Source organism: Strix aluco, chromosome 8, assembly GCF_031877795.1.
Source record: "Strix aluco isolate bStrAlu1 chromosome 8, bStrAlu1.hap1, whole genome shotgun sequence".
Lineage (NCBI taxonomy): Eukaryota > Metazoa > Chordata > Aves > Strigiformes > Strigidae > Strix > Strix aluco.
Window position 1 is genome coordinate 13697997 of NC_133938.1, and position 18643 is coordinate 13716639.

General features: G+C 37.2%; 1 protein-coding gene across 1 annotated transcript in view; it reads left to right on the forward strand.

Annotated features, from left to right (window-relative positions):
- AK5 (adenylate kinase 5) overlaps nt 1–18643 on the forward strand; it is a 97337-nt gene that overhangs the window by 36737 nt on the left and 41957 nt on the right. Inside the window, exon 7 of the mRNA XM_074832311.1 lies at nt 13539–13629. Within this exon, the coding sequence (XP_074688412.1) occupies nt 13539–13629 (91 nt within the window). The remainder of the gene's footprint in view (nt 1–13538; nt 13630–18643) is intronic.

Here is an 18643-nt window from a genome sequence, read left to right on the forward strand (position 1 = left end):
GCTTAAACCAAGTTAAAGGAGAATGGGAACCTCAAATCCTCCCCCAATTCCTTTTGTAAGCAAAAAAAATTGGGATGTATTCACGCTGTCTTTTTTTTTCCATTTTAAGTAATTTCACTGCAAAGGTAAAGAAATCTTCAGTTTCTTGGATGTCTTCTGTTTAAGTAGAATCTTAAACAGAAAAAAAGCAGTAGAAGATATCTTTAAGCCTAGTATCAAATGAATTGAAGCTAAACATCACAACACTTAATGATGAATTTGTTCTACCCTTATAAATTGCATCTTAAGACTTCATTCATTTACTGAGTAAAAATACTGTATTGCTTATACTCATTCACATTACAACTTTTCAGAGTATCATGACCAATATGAAATATAGATAATTTTAGAATTTGTCATATATATCTCATTTCTTACATTTTTGTGTCTTAGAAGCATGCAAGAGTACCCGTTTACACTGAGCTGCTTTTAACAGTGCTTCCATAAGCTTATACTGAAGTAATTTTCAGTTGCTAACATAAGCATACATTAATTCTTAGTCATAATTGTATAGCTGTTTCTTAACTGTTGAGAAGCAGAAAATCAAATCAAATCAATATTTTCTCCTAAAGCCTATCCTGAATCCAAACCAAACCTGTTTTCCAGGGTCTATAAGTGTGATGGAGCCTATGCTATCCACTCTGTCTGGATAATGTGAATGGTTTTAATAATAATGTTATCAATAGTAAAATTTTAATAATAAAAGCAAACAAATTGAACATCTGTTATATTAAGGTAAATAAAAAACAACTGATAATTCTTAAATTATAGCTAAATAGCTATTATGTCGAGTCACCACTTGAGTTCTAGTCAGTACTACAACAGTGGTGAAGGTGTACTACTTTTTTTTTCAACCTTCCGTACACTTTGAGCTGACTTACGTTACAAAAAGCAGACAATTTACAAAAAAACACTTAATTTTGTAATTTGCTGCCTATGTTTTGCCAGGATCCCAGTAGAAATTAGTATCACTGTACAGCTGTAAGATTGAGATTATTCTGCTAAAATAATCAAGGGTTGAAACAATCAGAAAAAAACCCCATGCTGGCACTAGGCAGGAAATGGAAGGGTAGAAGCTGCAGTTGTATGCCGTTTCACAAAGTGACATTGAAAACAGCCATGGTGTGAGAAGTGCCACGATGTAGTCTTATCCAAGAGAAAAATATAGCAATGGTGTAGGGAGCTGTGGTGGTGGAGAATAGCCAGAAGCTACTTTAATACAGAGAAAACCCCCAGTTTATAAAATAATTACTGTTTAGTAAGTGTAAAGTAGTGGATTCTCCTTTATATCAGAAGTTCTAATTTTCTGTCTAAATTGAAGCAATGGCCAGTTATAGCATTTTTATAGATAGTGTTGTATAGATACTCCATATAGGTTGTTTGGCTTGTTTTTGCAATAGATTATTGATACCTCAACAATGTATTAATACTGTGGCGTTAGACCTCAAGTGTTAGAATTTCAGGTATTCTGTAATTCACTTAGCTCAAACAAACAGGTAGTGGACAGCCAAAGGTAAAGTTATGAAATAATATTAAAAGAAAGATTATGGAGGCTTCATTTTGATCTTTCTTGAGTTTTTTTTTTTTTTCATCTTCAGCAACACACACTACCGTCGCATTACACGCATTTCTTGACACTATTGGTTCTCAGACTTCATTTCCCTAATCAGAGTAGGTGAGCTACTCTAATTCTCTGATTTTTACTTTCTATTTCCTTGATCAATATACTGGGCATTCTCTGTACTAGTTGTTGTCAAGACATCCCTTGGACATTTCTCATGCTTTTTTTTTTTTTTTTTAATAAACCCATTATATTATTTAGTGCTTCCCTAAAATTATGTTTCATTTAATAGCTTCTGGGTAGAAATATTGTCAAAAGCTTTTGAAAGTTAAATAAATTATGTCAATCAGTTCCACTTCATCCACTTTTTTGTTATATTTAAAAAATGCTTTCAGCCTACATAATCACGTGGGCTTTTGTCCTACATTTGTTTTCAAAAAATACATGCTAGATGTAAGAACGTCATATTCTGTGATGACTAAAGCAATAGTGTTTGTCAGTATCTTCTTAGCTTGCCAGCTTTCATTTATAAATCAAATAGTCTCCTTTGTGCTCTGAAGCAACACGCTCCAATAATTTAGACAGCTAAACAGAACTTTCTGGTACAGAAATTAAAATAGCAGTGTGCTCACTTCTTGCTGCAGGAAACAAATTCAGGTCCTTCCTGAGGCAGCGAAATTGGAAGTTGGTTTTATGAACCCATCCTGAAATCAAACTGACATTTGCTGAATATTATCCTGAGTTTGGCATGAGTCATGCTTCTAGAGATAAATAATTCATTGAAATTTAGCACTGTTCAGCTCAAGATGACCAAAGAAAGGCTTATTATCAAGGATTCCAATGCCATTTATGACATTTATTGATATAGAAACCACCACTGGAAACACTGCTTATTCTGGGTCAGAATTAATGTAAATACACAGCAACTGTTTAGCTGGGAAGTAATGTTTGTCTTCCAAGGAAAGTAGAAAAGCTAATAATTTTCAAATGTCCTAGTTCTTACAGTCTGAAATTCCACTTCAGAGAACTACAACTATTGCAGATGAAACAACCTATATGCTGAGGTGTTAGACACATACAAATGTTAAATTATTTACTGAATTAAAAGTAGATTTTGCATATTAAAACCCCACAGCAGCTAATGTTTAAGCCTATGGTATACCCTGTGCTTTTTCTTGCATCTGAGTCATTAGTTCTCGTGCTTTATTAAGTAGCTAAATTTGCAGTTGAATTTAATGCAGCCCTTTTCTTGTTAGCTTTCAGTTGGTAGCATTCTGCCTTAGAAAACTGTGATGATACAAAGGCAAAAATCATATTTTTGGTAATAGGTGTTACCATTAGATGATGTTGTAAAGGACTGTGGTGGTTTGACCTTGGCTAAATGCCAGGTACCCACCAAGTCGCTCTATCATTTCCTCCCCTTCCACCTTTTTTCTCAACAGGGCAAAGAGGGGAAATAAAATAAGATAGGAAAAAAAAAACTAAAACAACCCTTGTGGGTAAAACAAAAGCAGTTTTAATATAAGCAAAGCGAAGCAAAGGTCCACACGTGGAAGCAGAAAAAGAAAACAGATTTATTCTCTACTTCCCATGAGCAGGCGATGTCGGGCCTTCTCAGGAAGCAGGGCTCCAATATGCATAGTGGTTACCTCAGAGGACCAAGGGTGACCCGACCCCCCCCCCCTTCCCTCCTTTTTCCCCGCTTTATACTTGAGCAGATATCATATGGTGTGGAATATCCCTTTGGTCAGTTCGGGTCAGCTGTCCTGGTTGTGTCCCCTCCCAAGATCTTGCCCACCCCGTCCCACTGCGGGGGAGAAAATGTTGGAAAGAGCCTTGGTGCTGTGTAAGCACTACTCAGCAGTAGCCACAACACCAGTGTGCCATCAACACCCTGCCAGCTCCCAACATAAAACACAGCACCATGAGGGCTGCTACAGGGGAAAACCAATTCTGGCTCAGCCAGACCCAGTACAAAGACCTACAATATTTTAGTATTTTTCATTTAGAGTTTCTGCCACAAAAGCCAACAGGAGAAATACTATTGATCTTGAAAGGGCAATATTAGGTGTATTTGGCAGCAGTATCAATTCTTTTAATTGAAGCAAAGTGCAAACTATCACTGGAGGAAAATAATATTTATAGGAAGAAATGTCTTTTATTTCCGAGTTCTTCTAAAATTTGTTTTAGTTGCCTTATTTGAATTACAGTTGCTGCTTGCATGGACCTTTTCTGGGAAACCAGTGTTGCTATATATTTATTTTGGGTGCCTGTCTGCGATCTGTATGTGCTGTGGAAGTTGATGCTAGAAAATGATTTGGTTTTGTTTTAAACAAAAGGGACAGTGACACAGGAGCTCCAGGAGCACTATAGGCAGAGGAAAACATATGTTTTAAACTTAATTCAGGAAAAGTCTCTCTACACACAAACATACTGGTTAATGTCTTGTAGCTTTAGGGATCATTCCTTCTGAAAAGTACTGTTGCACTCAATATTAAAAATTAAAGGTATTGAGGAAAGCATTTATTTGAACATACTAGTAATCAGATCTGTTTCACTGAACTGGGTGCTCTGGGAATGGGAACATTCCAGTACTCATCTCATGGTATTGGAGGAAGTAGGGGAATTACGCTGTATCAACTGGTCCTTAACTGGTTTATTCCCAAAGAGTTTCTTGGTTTTTATGAAATAGGCTGAGCTCCCATGAACTTCTAAAAAACAAAGGACACATCCAAGCCCTATCAGAAGTCTTCCCACATAAAGATGGAAGAAAAACTACTGGAGGACAAGCATTATTGCTGTGGAATGAAAAAACAAAGGCATATGGGAAAGAGTTGGGTCGTTCTAGATCTTCCTGTAATGTCACTGAGCTGTGTGTAGCAAACTGACAAATACAGCTGTTATTGACTGAGTTTCATGCAACTTGTTTGTACTGCTCTGTCCTTTGTCTATGTTTCAAAACACTGAATTTTACATTAATGCTTCATGATTTGCAACATCACTGTGAGCTCCAGTAATATAAGAGGAAAGAAAAGATATTGCAACCTAAGACACAGAGGGCTGTTAAAGCCGTATGAAGATTTGGACGGCATCCAGTCATACCTGACTGTAATCAGTAATGTCTTTCCCCTTCCTTTAGGGTTAGGTGCATTAAAGTAAAAAATCAAACAATTTATTCTAGACCCGGTGGAGGTGAGAATAAGATGATCTCTCCCTCAGGCTGAATTTTTTCCTGGGTTCTACAGGAACAGAGTAACAAGTAAATCATGGAGCATCTCCTAACTCAGACTGTAATTCAGTTTTCCATTCAGGCTCTTCAGTAGTGATCTGTCTTGATGCTTGACACCACTGCTCTCGTTCTTTGTAATACCATTTGCCTCTTTAAAGGCAATTTCCTTCAAAAAGTAAACGCATAGTGCAAATTACTCTAACAGTGGAATGCATATTTTTTAAAATGAGAAAAAGTGTTTGTGCTTTCAAGGTAGAAAAGGTCTCTATATGTGCATTTGCTAAAGCATCTCTTTGTCTTTAATTAATCTTCAAAAATAATTAATATAGTTGACTGTGCTGTAGAGGCTGGTGGACAGATGTAATACATGTCAAGGTGCAAGTTCTCAATCATTGGTAAAGTGAATATGCTTAGAGAGTTGATATGTAGAGATGGTGGCTGTATTTATAGCTTGAAAAGTTACTTGAAGTCGACAAGTCAGATAACCCAAAACAAACATGCAGATCATGTCCCTTAAATACTATGTGAACTCACGCATATGCTGCCTAATTCAGTTCCGATTCCTGACGACAACTTCAGAGAGAAATAGAATATTTATTGTAGGAGTCACAGTAGTGTAGAGAAATGGTCGAAACATTTTGAATTATCACTATGTTAAATTGACTTCAGCTTTAAAAAGTTAAAGAGATACATATATATAGTGGAGGACAACGCCTATTGGAAGCTCAGAGCCCCTCTGAGGAAATGGAAAAACATGATACAAAAGTGATTTTAGAAATAAAACAGCAATATATTTGCTTTCCACATAACAGTCACCAGCCATCCAGATGAATATCCTTATTGGGAAGAAAAAAACAGCGAGTGCTCTTAAGTATCTGCTCAGACAGAAGGGCTTTGCATCTTAGTGTTATGGAAAGTATGTATGTTCCACCTGTGGCACCACTCTCCCTCCATCAGCTTCCCTACCAAACAAGTAATTGCCTTCTGCCCCCCTGCCCCTGTTCATTAATTTTCTACCTACCATGCCACCAAATTATTGGTTTCTCCCCTCACCCCCAATCAAATCTAGCTCTCCTTCAATTTGCCCATTTTCTGGTCTACAAGGGCCCATAATTGCATGGTGACTTTCCCATCAACTCCGAACACCACATTGCCTGAGGCGCTCATTTTTAACAGCTGAAAACTGATGTAAGTCAGGGTGTTGCTCAACATGATCACAGCATAACGATAGAACTTCTCCCTCTTTCTGCCTATCAAAAGCTATTACTCCACATAAACCTACAAAGACAGGCTATTACTTCTGCTTACTGTTAATTGTTTCTTCAGATAAGACATACCATTTACTTGGTGTCATACTGTTCCATAATACAAGTATGGATGCTGGCTTAACAGAGTTTTACTGTGAAAGGAATTAAACTGTCAGAACATTTCCACACTTGTGTGCCATAGCACTAAGTTCTTGAGTTTAGCATGAAATAACAGAAAATCACTTTAAGAACAAAAAAACCCCAAAGCCTCTCTTTTGTAGTAACTGCATTATTTATATACTGCCAAATTAATAGAAAAGGGAGGTGATCAGCAATCAAACTGCAAGTGTCCCAAGATATCCTCTTTCATACTAAGATGGGAATGGGCCAGATTCTGACATTTTTGCATTTCATATCAGCTGTAACAAAATTCCTAAATCTATTCGGGGTCCATCTCTTTGTTTCTAGATGAGCAGAGCAGGTTTGATCTGTCTGTGTGCATGGGTGTGAATGTTCATATTTTCACATTTTGTGGTATAAGGCAGTTAAATTAGCTGTTAAGTTTCCATTGTAACTGTGTATTTTACTTTTTGGGGGTCATTTCAGTTCTCGCTAATGTTACTGGAAGATGTTATTTGAATTTGATGGTTTAATTTTAATTTTTTCATATCATACTAGATTTCTTCTGTGCACCTAATGTGTTCAAAAATTATGTAGTTAGTGGCTTCACATTGCACCTATTTTGAGTAAATGAATTTGGGACATACAAAAGCTAGCAGCAGCCCCTACAGAACTGTCAGCTCCACTCAGGGCTGGTGAACATTCACCCTCATGCTTGTTTACAAGTAGCACTCATAGCAATAGACACTTGCATGACAAGTGGAACTTGAGAAACTCTAGTGATAGAAGTATGGGGACTCTGCGGTGATTTATGAATCCTCTGTGGAACTCCTGAGGTAAAAAAATAAGGTGTTAAGTGGTTTATTTTAGAAAACCCGCAGTACTCCTTAGGATTTTAATAATGGTGGTAAAATCTCCGATTCAGTTTCTTTTCTAAATTTCTGTTTTACACCAATTTATTACCTCTGCTAACTGCATAATTTTTTATAAATCACTGGTGAGCTCTACTGTAATTTCAGTTGTAGTTTTTCTTTTGTGATACAATATAAGATTTCAGAGTATTTGATATAAAAGTAAGATAATATTAGAACTAGAGAATGGATTACAGAGAAATCTATCTCCCCTATGTCCTCTCCCCTTCATTTTACGTTTGAAGGTTTTTTGTTTGTGGTTTTTTTTGAAAGAGTATCATTAAAAGTAGTTTATAATAGGGAAATATTCCCTGATCTCCCAGTCTGCATATTCTAGTTCCGTTCTTCTGTTCCTCTGCTTATTATTTTACCTGTACAAGGCTTCAATTTTTTTCTTGTCCTCCCTTCCCAGTGGTTATTATCCTACCTTATATGTTTTACCTCACGTATTTCTTTGCTGTTTTCCCATGTTGCTGATTTTTTTTCTTTTGCATTTTCCACAGTTCTCTAGAAGTAACTGCACAAGTCAATTAGCTTGTAATGATTAAGAAAAGCAGACTAGGGATGGAAAAATAAAGGGATTTCTGTGTGGGTGTCTGAAAATTATAAAGCAGCACCTACACATTCGAAGTGTGTGTCTCACTTCACCTTTTAGTATTACCAAGGGTAAAATAAAACTAGTCTTACTTGTTTTCAGTCCTTCAGGAGCAAACCCATGCCTAAACCAGTTTGAATAAAAATAGTGAGCTGTTTTTGTCACATTTGTAGCCACTGCCACCTGAAAATCATTATAACTTGCTCAATCTTACAAATCTCTTTATGTTACTAGCTAAAGGATTGTCAACTTTTCAACCAAAAAATACCAATGCTTCAAGAAGAGTGGTACAATCTGACTTCTAAACTAGGTATCTCTTAAAAGCATGGGATAACTGTGATACCAGAAGCCATGATTTCTTTTCTGTGGCTTACTATGCTTTTCTTTTTTTATTTAAAAAGAAATTCTTCTGTTGCAGGTGATAATATATGGATGATTTGTCCACTTCCTAAACAATTGTGTTTCACTTCCATGTATAGCTGGTTAATAGATTATAAAGCCAGAAGTGACAGCTATGGCTATGTAGAGCAATTTTTAGACTGCAGACTTTCCTGAGTTAATTCCTATTTGAATTTATTACTATTTTTCTTTTTAGGAACAATCTTTAAAACATTCAAATCATAGGTAATCCGTTGCCAGTTATGATTAATTAAGCAGAAAAGAAACTGGCAGCAGAATAAATTTTGCTGCTTGCTTCAGTTCTGGATTTGTCTCACTTGCTCTTCATCCTTGCATCTTACAAGTTCGTCTACTGGATATAACAACTTTTTCTAAAATTTCTCTTTCCTGTGGAAAGGTACAGGAAACATTAATTTTTCAGCCTTTGATCTCAGCCCTAATCCTTCACTTATTAGACATGATAGTCAAATAATCATTCTCAGAGCCCATCTGGAATTCCCTCCAGTTCATCAGCTGTGGATATTAGCACTGCACTGAGCATCCAGGAGCTATCACCCCTGAGCCAAACACCGCAATGTTAATACTTGGCTTACATTCAGCATTCCTGCTGATACATCTAATTAGACCCTCTGACTAAGCAGCACAACCAAACTCCTGTTCACTTAATTGTTCACTATAAATCTCCCTTCAGAAATTGCTTTGTCTGCGAAAAAAAAACCCCTATCCTATTTATGACTGGAGGTCTGATGGCCTATTTTCCACAGCCAAAAATTAGTCAAACATCACAAGAAGGTCTGTACCTGAGGATGTGACTTAAAAGAACAACTCAAAGCAACTCTGTTGTTTTTTTTTTCCTGACTAGCGCTGACTGCAATGGTCAGAGGCTCAGCACACTGTACTCACTTCTGCTCTTGAAGACCAGTGACAAGTAACTTCCTACTGAGACAAGACCAAGAGATCCAAAGAGCACATATGAATACCATCTTACTTGTAGCAAGTGGGTCTGATAATCAGATCACCTGTACCTTTGAATGTACAGTATTTTGGGCATTTCTTCAAGTGACATGTTTCAGTGACAGAGAAAACACTCAGACGTCTATGAATTGCAGATATTGTTGAAGTTTTTGCCTGCAAAGAGAGCAAATAGAGCATTCATCATCCAATTCCTGTAATCCTGTTTGATTTTGAGGTGGATGGAAATATTGCCATAGAGCAATTAGCCCAGTGTTGTTATTTTAATTTGGACATGGCTTATTTTGTTTTCATTGACATCCATCATGTTCTAAAATAGAGGACATTTTCATCTACTGTTGCAAATGCTTTTAACTACATCTATTTGCTTGGGATTTATTTATGCTTTCTCCATTTCTAACTTTATTTCAAAGTGCACAGACAAGAATTCCTTGTGAATCTGCTGCAACCAGATTTATTTCTAGTTTTTCTGTACTCCAATTTGAAAGGCTATTATGATCCCCTATTTTGAGGCTGTTATTTTGGACAAACCACCTGCAAAGACCAGCAGTGTCACTGGGGGTGAATCAGTCTGTGGGGGGCAGTGCAAGGCTGAATGACTTCACCCTCACCCAAAATTCTAGTTAACTTCAGTTTTCTTGATGCTTGACACAGACATGAGGAAAGAGCTGTGCACTTTTTTCTTCAACTCAATATGTGGTATTACCAAACCTCCATTTATCATCATTGACCAGGGAAATTTGCAACGTTCAACAACTTGGACAGTTTTTCTGTGAAGCTCCTGCTAGGATTTGTTGGCTACTTATTCAGAAACACTAATCATTTTCTCCCTGAGAGCAGCAAGTATATCCTGCTTTCCCTAGAACAATAATTTACTATGAAGAAGATCTAGAAAATATTTTCCATCATTTTTATATATAGCACTGTGCCAGCATCAAATCCTCCAATTCAACAATGTTCATGTGAAACTGGGATAAACTTTCCAGAAAATTCATCATTATGCCGGTCATCATTGATTTAAAAAAATAATAAAATCAATCTACACTGAAGTACATGACTTCTACTAGTCATTTCTTTACTAAATCATAGTGTCAGAGCAAAGCAAAACTATCTGAAACTCAAGTAAAAGAAATCTTGGAGACTTCAGGGATCTGTTCTTGTTCCTGCTTTAATCCTTGGGATGTGTTCCCCCAAATCAGGTGGGAGCAGAACAGTGTGTACTGTTAACTACAGCATGTGAGTGTGGTAAATTCACATCCTCCCACATGATGCTGTATTAACTCTTCCTCCTGCAGAAACACCATTATTAACTGACAGGAGAAAGAAGGTAGAAAAAGCTTCTCGTACTTTCCTTCATCACAGGGAGATAAATCTTGGAAGCAGGACCACTCATAGAAGTGATGTGGATTGCTGCCCTGCAGCTTTCACATGTATATGTTGGGCAGGAAAAGGACTTTACTGGATTTTTACCAAGCATAGCCCCCAAATGTGCTTCAGAAAGGTCTGTGAAACCTGTCTTGGCTCAGAGATTTAGGCTGGTTTCTTAAAGAAATGTGATTCTCTTGTCCTCAGAGGTCCTCCCTCATCTTTTCTTGCCGCAATAAAACCGAGATAGCCAAGTACAAAAAAACCCCATTAGTGCCTCATTGAGGGAAACACTGTAGAGTGAGTTCAGACCTCAGACACCACTGACTTCACAGGGAAGAAATACTTTGCTTCTTCCTGGATCACCGGTAAAGATTATGTCAATTCAGACAACAATACAGTTAACATGTCTTATGTATTGCAAATGCTTTCAGTGGCATGTTTAATAAAATTATATTTCTATAAAACATAGGCCTTGGCTATAATTAAATTGAGCCATCCATAAAGATACCAGTAGATAATTTAGTTGCAAAGAGCTGTGTTTTGAAGCAAGTAGGGATTTGTTTTCAGTAGGGAAAGCAACCAATTGATTGAGACATGTTCTGCTAAAAGTAGAGTTTTACTGTTTGTTCTTTGTGAATAGGTTTGTTTGAGTACCTTTTATGTTTTATTCAAGCCTCCAATAATTATCAAAGGATTTAATTTTAAAATGTTTAGCAATTCAGTGAGGTACAGAACTCACATGGTTACTTTCAAAAATAATTTCTCTGTGAAAGCTGCCTTGCCTTCCTGTAGCTCAGGGTATTACAATTCTCATTTAGTGAGTGGAAAACTGAGTCTGTGCGCAAGCTTCAAATAATTGGTCTTCTTTGGGTGACAACATAGGCTTTCATTACAAAGCCCAGATTTTTCAGAGTACTGAAGCACAGCTGGTGTTCTTTGAATGGAGGAGGTTGATGTTTCAAATTCTTGGAACCTTCAGAACATTTTGAGATTGATCATGTGTTTTTTCATGGTAAACTGGATTATTCAGAGGAATGCTACTAATGAGAAAGCAAGCCTGTCATCTCTTCAAGTGTGGTGTGACCTACACAGTAACAATCAGACATGACCTGATTACAATTTACTCGTTTTTATGCGTACACATACCTGCAAACATCATATTATATGATATGTCTTCCCTAGCATATCTAATGAAATGCGTACATTTTTTGCTGAGAAGTGACAGAAGAAAAGCATATCCCCACACTTCCTTGGAGACACACATTCCAAAGCTGCTCTTTTTGCATGGATAATAAATTGTCCAACAGCAGTGCAACAGCTTCATTTAAGACCTGTTCTTCCACAAGCCTCAGTTTTGACACAAGTTAAGGTGTAGTCTTTCTAATAGATAAACACAAATTTCTGCTTTATAAATAAAAAATAATGCTTTGAGTTTTGGTTAACACTGAATGGCAAAAGAACTCCTCAAGAATAGCTAAATGTCTGCCCAGACAGGTGGACAACGGTGCTGCATCACAGAATGAATCCGAGTGGTCCTCAGGTCAGAGCCAGAAACTCCATTTCAAGAACCAGTCAGAAACCTCCGTGTATTGATAGTTATAGTAGGCTTGTCTGTGATGGAAATGAACTCTAGAGCTGAGCTAAGCATAAATATTAAGACCTTAAAGAGTTAAATCAGGACTAAATCAATTAGGATTTGAGCACTCAGACAGGTGTTGAGAGTTAAGCTTGTTGGCAGGAAACTTTCTACAATGGTTGCCTCTCTCTAGTATACTCTGGCCTCCCACAAGCTTCCATTTTCTTTCGTTCACATAGACTCAGTTTGTAGAATCTTTCTTTGTCTCTTTGATGTTCTTTCCCTAGTTTTGAACTATTTCTGACATTTGCCACTCTAAATAATTATTTTTGGGCTGATACTTCCCTCTGAGTTTACCTTGAGTTGATGACAGAAAATTCCATAAGAAAGTGAATTTCATTACCAGCAACTGAACAGCTTAAGTAATATAGATAATACATAAGTCATCATAAGGCATAATGAAAAGAGTGATACTGATTTTGCAGTGATGGGTGTTAGACAAGTAATTCAGTATCTCTCTAAAATTAACTCACTATCATACTATAGTCTGAGATAGATATTCCAAAACAACTTCATCTCTATAAATGTTAGCTTCTGCAGCAACATTCCTAGTAGGGTTTCAACTTCTTTCTCCATGGTAAAAATAATAGGTAGTGAAAAGCCATGAGACAGGCAGGTATTGATGAGACATCTGAAAAGGTGCTTAAGAGTCTTGGAAGAAAGAGCCCACTGAAGTTCATGAGCTTGCATCACTAGTGTAATGCTTTTTGCCCTGGGACTCATTCTGCATGTTAAAACATTACACTGAAGATACAGAACGATTGAAAATAGTGACTGTTATACAGGGTGGCATGCACTGAATGACAGCCGTATGATGTGACCATTATTTGCTTGCTCCTGTAACTCGAGGTTACAGTATTCCCTTCTTCCATAGTAACATGCCTGGCCTCAATTCAAGAAATAAGAAAAAGTCCAGGGCAACAGTAATAAAGTGTCCTAGTCTTTTTTCCAAAGGAGGCTTCAATAAGTGATCATCTAAATGAATGAAGCTTGATAAACGTGATAAGATAAAACACAAACGCACTGTCAAGCATGTCACCTGGCCATTAAAAGAAACCTGTCAGAGCTGAGAAAAAACTTGGGAGAATCAGTATCAGAATTCAGGCAAAAGATACAATAAACAAAAAAAGTTTAAAATGGTAATACATTATTTGAATTTTAAAGGACATTGCTTTCCTGATTTTATTAGTTTATCATTGAGCTAATACATTTTCTGCTAGTGCGAGAGCAAGGAAAGCTTTCTTTTCTATATAATAGGGGACTTTCAAGAAAACCTTTTTGCTAAGAATTTTGCTCAACTACTTGAAGAAATTTTACACACATACATGTCACAAAAATTGGTTTCAGACAATTCAGAAGTTGCTGAAAATTTTTTTATCAAGAAGGCTTGGGGTGAGAAATCATATTACATGTTGATGTTCAGCCAAGTAGTAAGCAGTCGTCTTTTTTTTTTTTTTTTAGTTTGATGCAGACAGAGATGAAGAAGAAGTGTTCTTTGACATAAGTTCGGCAGTTGACAATAAACTATTTGCAAACAAAGAGGCTGCAGCAGGTGAGTTAATGTAAGATTTAGAGAACCACATTTTTTATACTGCATTTGACATTGGTGGGATGCCTTTCTCATATTCCTCAAGTATGGAGATACGTACTGTAGCAAAGTCTTGCCCAATCTCAAACATTTGCACAACCAAGGGCAAAAAAATTGCTTTACACTTGAAAACTTCATACAAACCACCTAACATCTTGTTTATCTACAAGCGCACCTTAAAATACTATGGCTATTCCACTAAACTGTATTATTAATACAAAAACTTCGTAAGTTGATTGATTCCACTTGCTAACTGTTTCAGTTCCAGATGATACCTCAGTGTTCAACAGAAAACCAGTCCTATGAGATTAATGATAATAGTTCCTCCTTAATAATTGGTACTAATTCTGAAACTGTGTGTGAATATAAGTCAGGCGTTTGGGGGGTTTATTTATTTATATATTTATTATTTGTGCTTACTGAGGCTTGAATGTCTTCAAAGAAAAAGCCTTTGAGGGACAAAGGACTGCAAGAGAATTGAAGCTAAGAATCAAAGCACTGAAAATCCATAACATCTGTCAGAAATATTTTGCTTGAGGAGAACAGGAAAATGTTCCTTGGTAACTTCACAACTTTTTCTTTTTACAGATGGCATCCCTGGCCGCCTTCCAAATAGACCATGAGGGTTATATAGGTAGATAAGGTCATAAATGTCTTGTGAAACAGCACACAAGAAGAAAATTCTAGGTGAAATATTTTCCTGTAAAATGTACTAGTTTTATTAAGACAAAGATTAGATATGTATAGTAGAGAAGATCGTGTATCTGATCTCTCCTCTGTTTAACGGAAAACTCATCTACCATAAATCGTCAGACAGCATAGCTTCAGTCGTCTGGGGGCTGCCAAGGCAGAAGAAATTGATGAAGCACAGTGAAGTCTAGTAGTAGCTATACATCTATTATCTCTTTTTGACAAAGGGGGTATTACTTTGTTCTACTAGCAAGACATTTTATAGAGCAGTACTTCAGAGAGAAAGGTTAGGTCATATTTTGAAGATCTGAAAGGGAGTTCCCAAGCTAGCTAGCCTACAAACCCCACCCATAAGGCTATTTGGTAATGTTCAAAATGAGATAAAGATGAATGATCAAGCGGGGGGGGGGGGGGGGGGGGGGGGAGGTGCCAGGGGTAGGGGGTTTGAGAATGATAAAAAGTGCATTAGCTAAAAAACCCCAGGTTTTTAGTGGTCAGCCTCAAGATAAGCTGCACACAGGAATAAAAACTACTAGCTTTCTCTGTTAAGTAGCACCCTTACCTCTTTTGTGCTTAGCTGTATTCCTAGAGGCAAGAGATTGATTCCAAAACTGTCATTCTCACTGTATAGCATTGTATTGATAATTACCTCTGGATACCCTAATTAAATGAGCTAAGTACTGAAAGCAAGAAGACAAAAGAAGCGACATAAAGGTGCTAGCTCTGACTGATTGATGAAAGCTAAACAATTTGCACAAATTGGTTGTGATTCTGGATGAGTTCCAGTCAGTTCCTTGGAAGTCTGATCTACTTAATAAATTCCTAACCAAAATAATTGGAGAGCTATGAGCTTTATCAGAAGCCATGCCACCATCATCTAATTGGTGCTTGAGTACCAATAATAGTAACAAGACTGAGAGTAAGATTTCTAGAGATCCTGTGAGACCAGATATTTAATTTCTGGAGGTCACAATTCCAGCATTGCCTTGATCTCACTTCTTGTCTTTTAATCCTATTAGTGATATTCCAATATATTTTGGTTCCTGGTGGCAAACAAACATAGTATTTCTAATATTTTCATGCATTCATATCAATCTAATTCATGTTACACCTGTAAAATCCAGTCGTAATCAACTGTGTAACAATATATGCTGAAAGAAAACAACTGGATATTTTTATAGATTAAAATACAATTTTCTCACTGCCTTCTATGACATATTAAGGCTGTTGCCAAGAGCAACAACCTGTCATGAAGCTCAACAGTGTAAGGTTGCAATAAAATAAAAAAATTCTCTTCTAAGCATTTGTTTTGCCCAGATACTTATATGCAACATGTATTGAGTTATTCAACGGTGCTTCAGAGCATGTTCCATAACATAAAGTCATTTTTATTTTACTGAGCTTAAACACGCTATTAAAAGAAGCAACATGTTTCATAGGATAATGAACGGTGCAAATACTATAGTAGTTAAAATATGAGTATAGGCATATTTGAGCCAATGAACCATACTGAATAGAATTGCTACCAGGATTTGAAATAAGTAATGGCTTTAAGCAAGGGTTGGACATCTATTAGCTGATTTGCCAAAACACAAATGGTCCAAGGAGCAGACTTAATTAACTCACATGATGGGGTATAGCTACCTTGTAATGGGAAGTTAAATCAACTGCAGATCAGTACAATTTAGTTTCATTGTATAAATTAATTTAGTAAATTGTGGAAAAGCAATGCTTGACATTTACATTCATGAAAACTTAAGGATGAACACACTTGCAGAGAAAGTGACATCCACCCAGGCTCAGAACACTGAAGTGTTTTATAGGACCAGCGACATTTACACAGCCATGATGCCCCTGGTTCTGGGGTACATTTCTGTGGTAGGAATCATACACCTGCATGTAACAGCCATACCCTTTCAGCTTTCCATGACCAATCCTCTGCAATTCAGCTTAGGAGCAACAGACAATATGTAAGATGCAGCATAAAATTTAAAAGTACAGCCTCATGGTGAAGGAATTGACTGAGCACCCCTCTGTGCATTTTCCCAGACTGTCAGACCTGGCAGTGGTAGCTCTTGTACAAGGGTGTGCTGACAACTGCAACCACCCGTTAATTCAACTCATCCCTCAGTTCTGTGTCATTGGATCCTCTTGGGTTCATGGCAAGACAAATCTTTATGAATGATGCCTTTGGTGTCAAGATACAAAGCCTAGCAAAAAAAGGAATGCATTCTAGCTGATCTGCTGTTCCTGTTTTCAGCAGCCTGCTCCCCACCCCCCGAGAGCTGATTATTTAGTTAACGGGGATTTAATAAAAACTTCAACTGATTTATTTTTTAATTGTGCAGTACTGTACCTAATAAAATCCTCTCTGTTTTTTCCCCTAAGGAAAACAGGGCACATGAAAATAACCAGGTTTCCCTTACCTCAACTTCATGCATGCACTGAAATTGAGGAAGCATATTTTAAGTCATAAGAGTACCTTTTCATCTCAGGTGCTTGCGAACTATTTCTCCATGGCAGTAGAGTTTTCATGCATTTCTTAATTTATTTTTTTTTTTTTAACTGTGTTAATTTCAAAAGGGGAAGCTCAACAGTTACTCAGATTGTTTGCAACAGATTCATACAAGCACACAAAGGGTCTAAGTTAATCAAGAGCCGAGATTATCTGGTGGAATGGGGCATCCTTTAGAAAGAAATTAGGACAGTTCAGACTGTAAAATCTTACCCCAATGGTAAACAAGTATGCATTTTTTTTTAAGGCCTAGTTCTCAGTGTACCAACTTACCAAAGGATAAACAACTCAACTTACTCAAAAAAGGCAATGAAACTTACTTATGATCAGTTGTTTTGTTGTCAGAACATGAGATGTGCAGCCTGCAGACTCCCTGAAAGCAGCAGGGCATGTTTGCTTCCAAACACTTTAACCAATCCTCTTTTCCTTAAGCCAATATTTTGTGTTTCTCCTTTGATAGCTGAACATTGCCACAAGTTTTACGTAAAATGTTGCTGATTGAAACTTGGGCTTAGAAAACCTGAGCTGAGTTTTGAATTATCCACTCTTTCTCACACTTTCCCCTTGGCTTAGCCTGTCAGTAGCTTTGCCTACCACCAGGATTACTGACTCCCAGTACCTTGCTGAGTGGCTGCCTGTTACGCTTCTGCTGCCACGTTTACTAGTGATTAGCTAGCAAGCCTGTTCTCCTCCCCTAGAAGACCTGTTTTAGCAAGATTCAGTCCAAACTCAGCAAAATACGCTCCCTCCAGCAACAGACTGAGCTGGATGATAGCAAACTACTCATGCTTATTCGTACTGCACCAGAAATATCACAAGTACACTTATATGTCCCCTCATTACTTTATCTTGTCCTGAGAGTAGCCATTTGTTTCAATTCATTTCTGGTAGGTTTGTCTTTAGGCAATTTGAGAAGGGTAGAGAAGTCTGTATACTGTTCAGTGATAGATGGTTATGGGTTTTGTTAGTTTTCATGAAACCAAGACAGACACATATTTTCAATTTTCCTGACCTTCCTGGAATATACGCTAGAAAGGAGCTATGCTTCCCTAAGGAAACTGGTGCCCTAGTTCAAGAAAAAAGGCCATAAGATGCCTGACCATATTAAAATTGTATAACCATTACGGCTTTTATCACTTAAGATACATTATGCATGAATGTTCATTTTCAGCCTGACCTTTACATTTAAGTTTGCAGCACCATATTTCATATTAACGTTTCTAGCTAAGAATACATACTGCTCTTGGTAGTTAAGTGACAGTTAATCAAATAGTTGCACACAAGCGCCTTTAAAAGTGATTGATGTGTCAAGGTAGGCCAGTGCTGGTGACAACTAAGGCTCAGTTAAATTATATTACCAACAATGACACAGTGTTAAGAGTGAGATGTCAGCTGTGTAAAATAAATCAAAAAATTAGGATTGTCTCAGCAGTTGTAAATCCATTTGGTTGTGTATATCTTTTACAGACAGGTATTTTCAAAAGACGGTAAAGTGTATATGCCAGAGAGCATGCTGCATATACACGTGTGACATTCTACAGTAGCAAGAGTAGAATCCCTGTCATTTTTTTTTTATATCAATCTGATAAAGTATACATGAACATGGGGGGGGGGGGGCAGAAAAACACCAGCAGATGGTAGAGCCAAGTCTTTCCCTGGTATCTCTTACGTAGTCCAAAGAGTTGCATCAAAGATGAATTTGGCAGTAATTGTAATATGGATTGCAAACGAAGACACCCTGGAATCATCATCTCTACCAAGCAGTTATGGTTT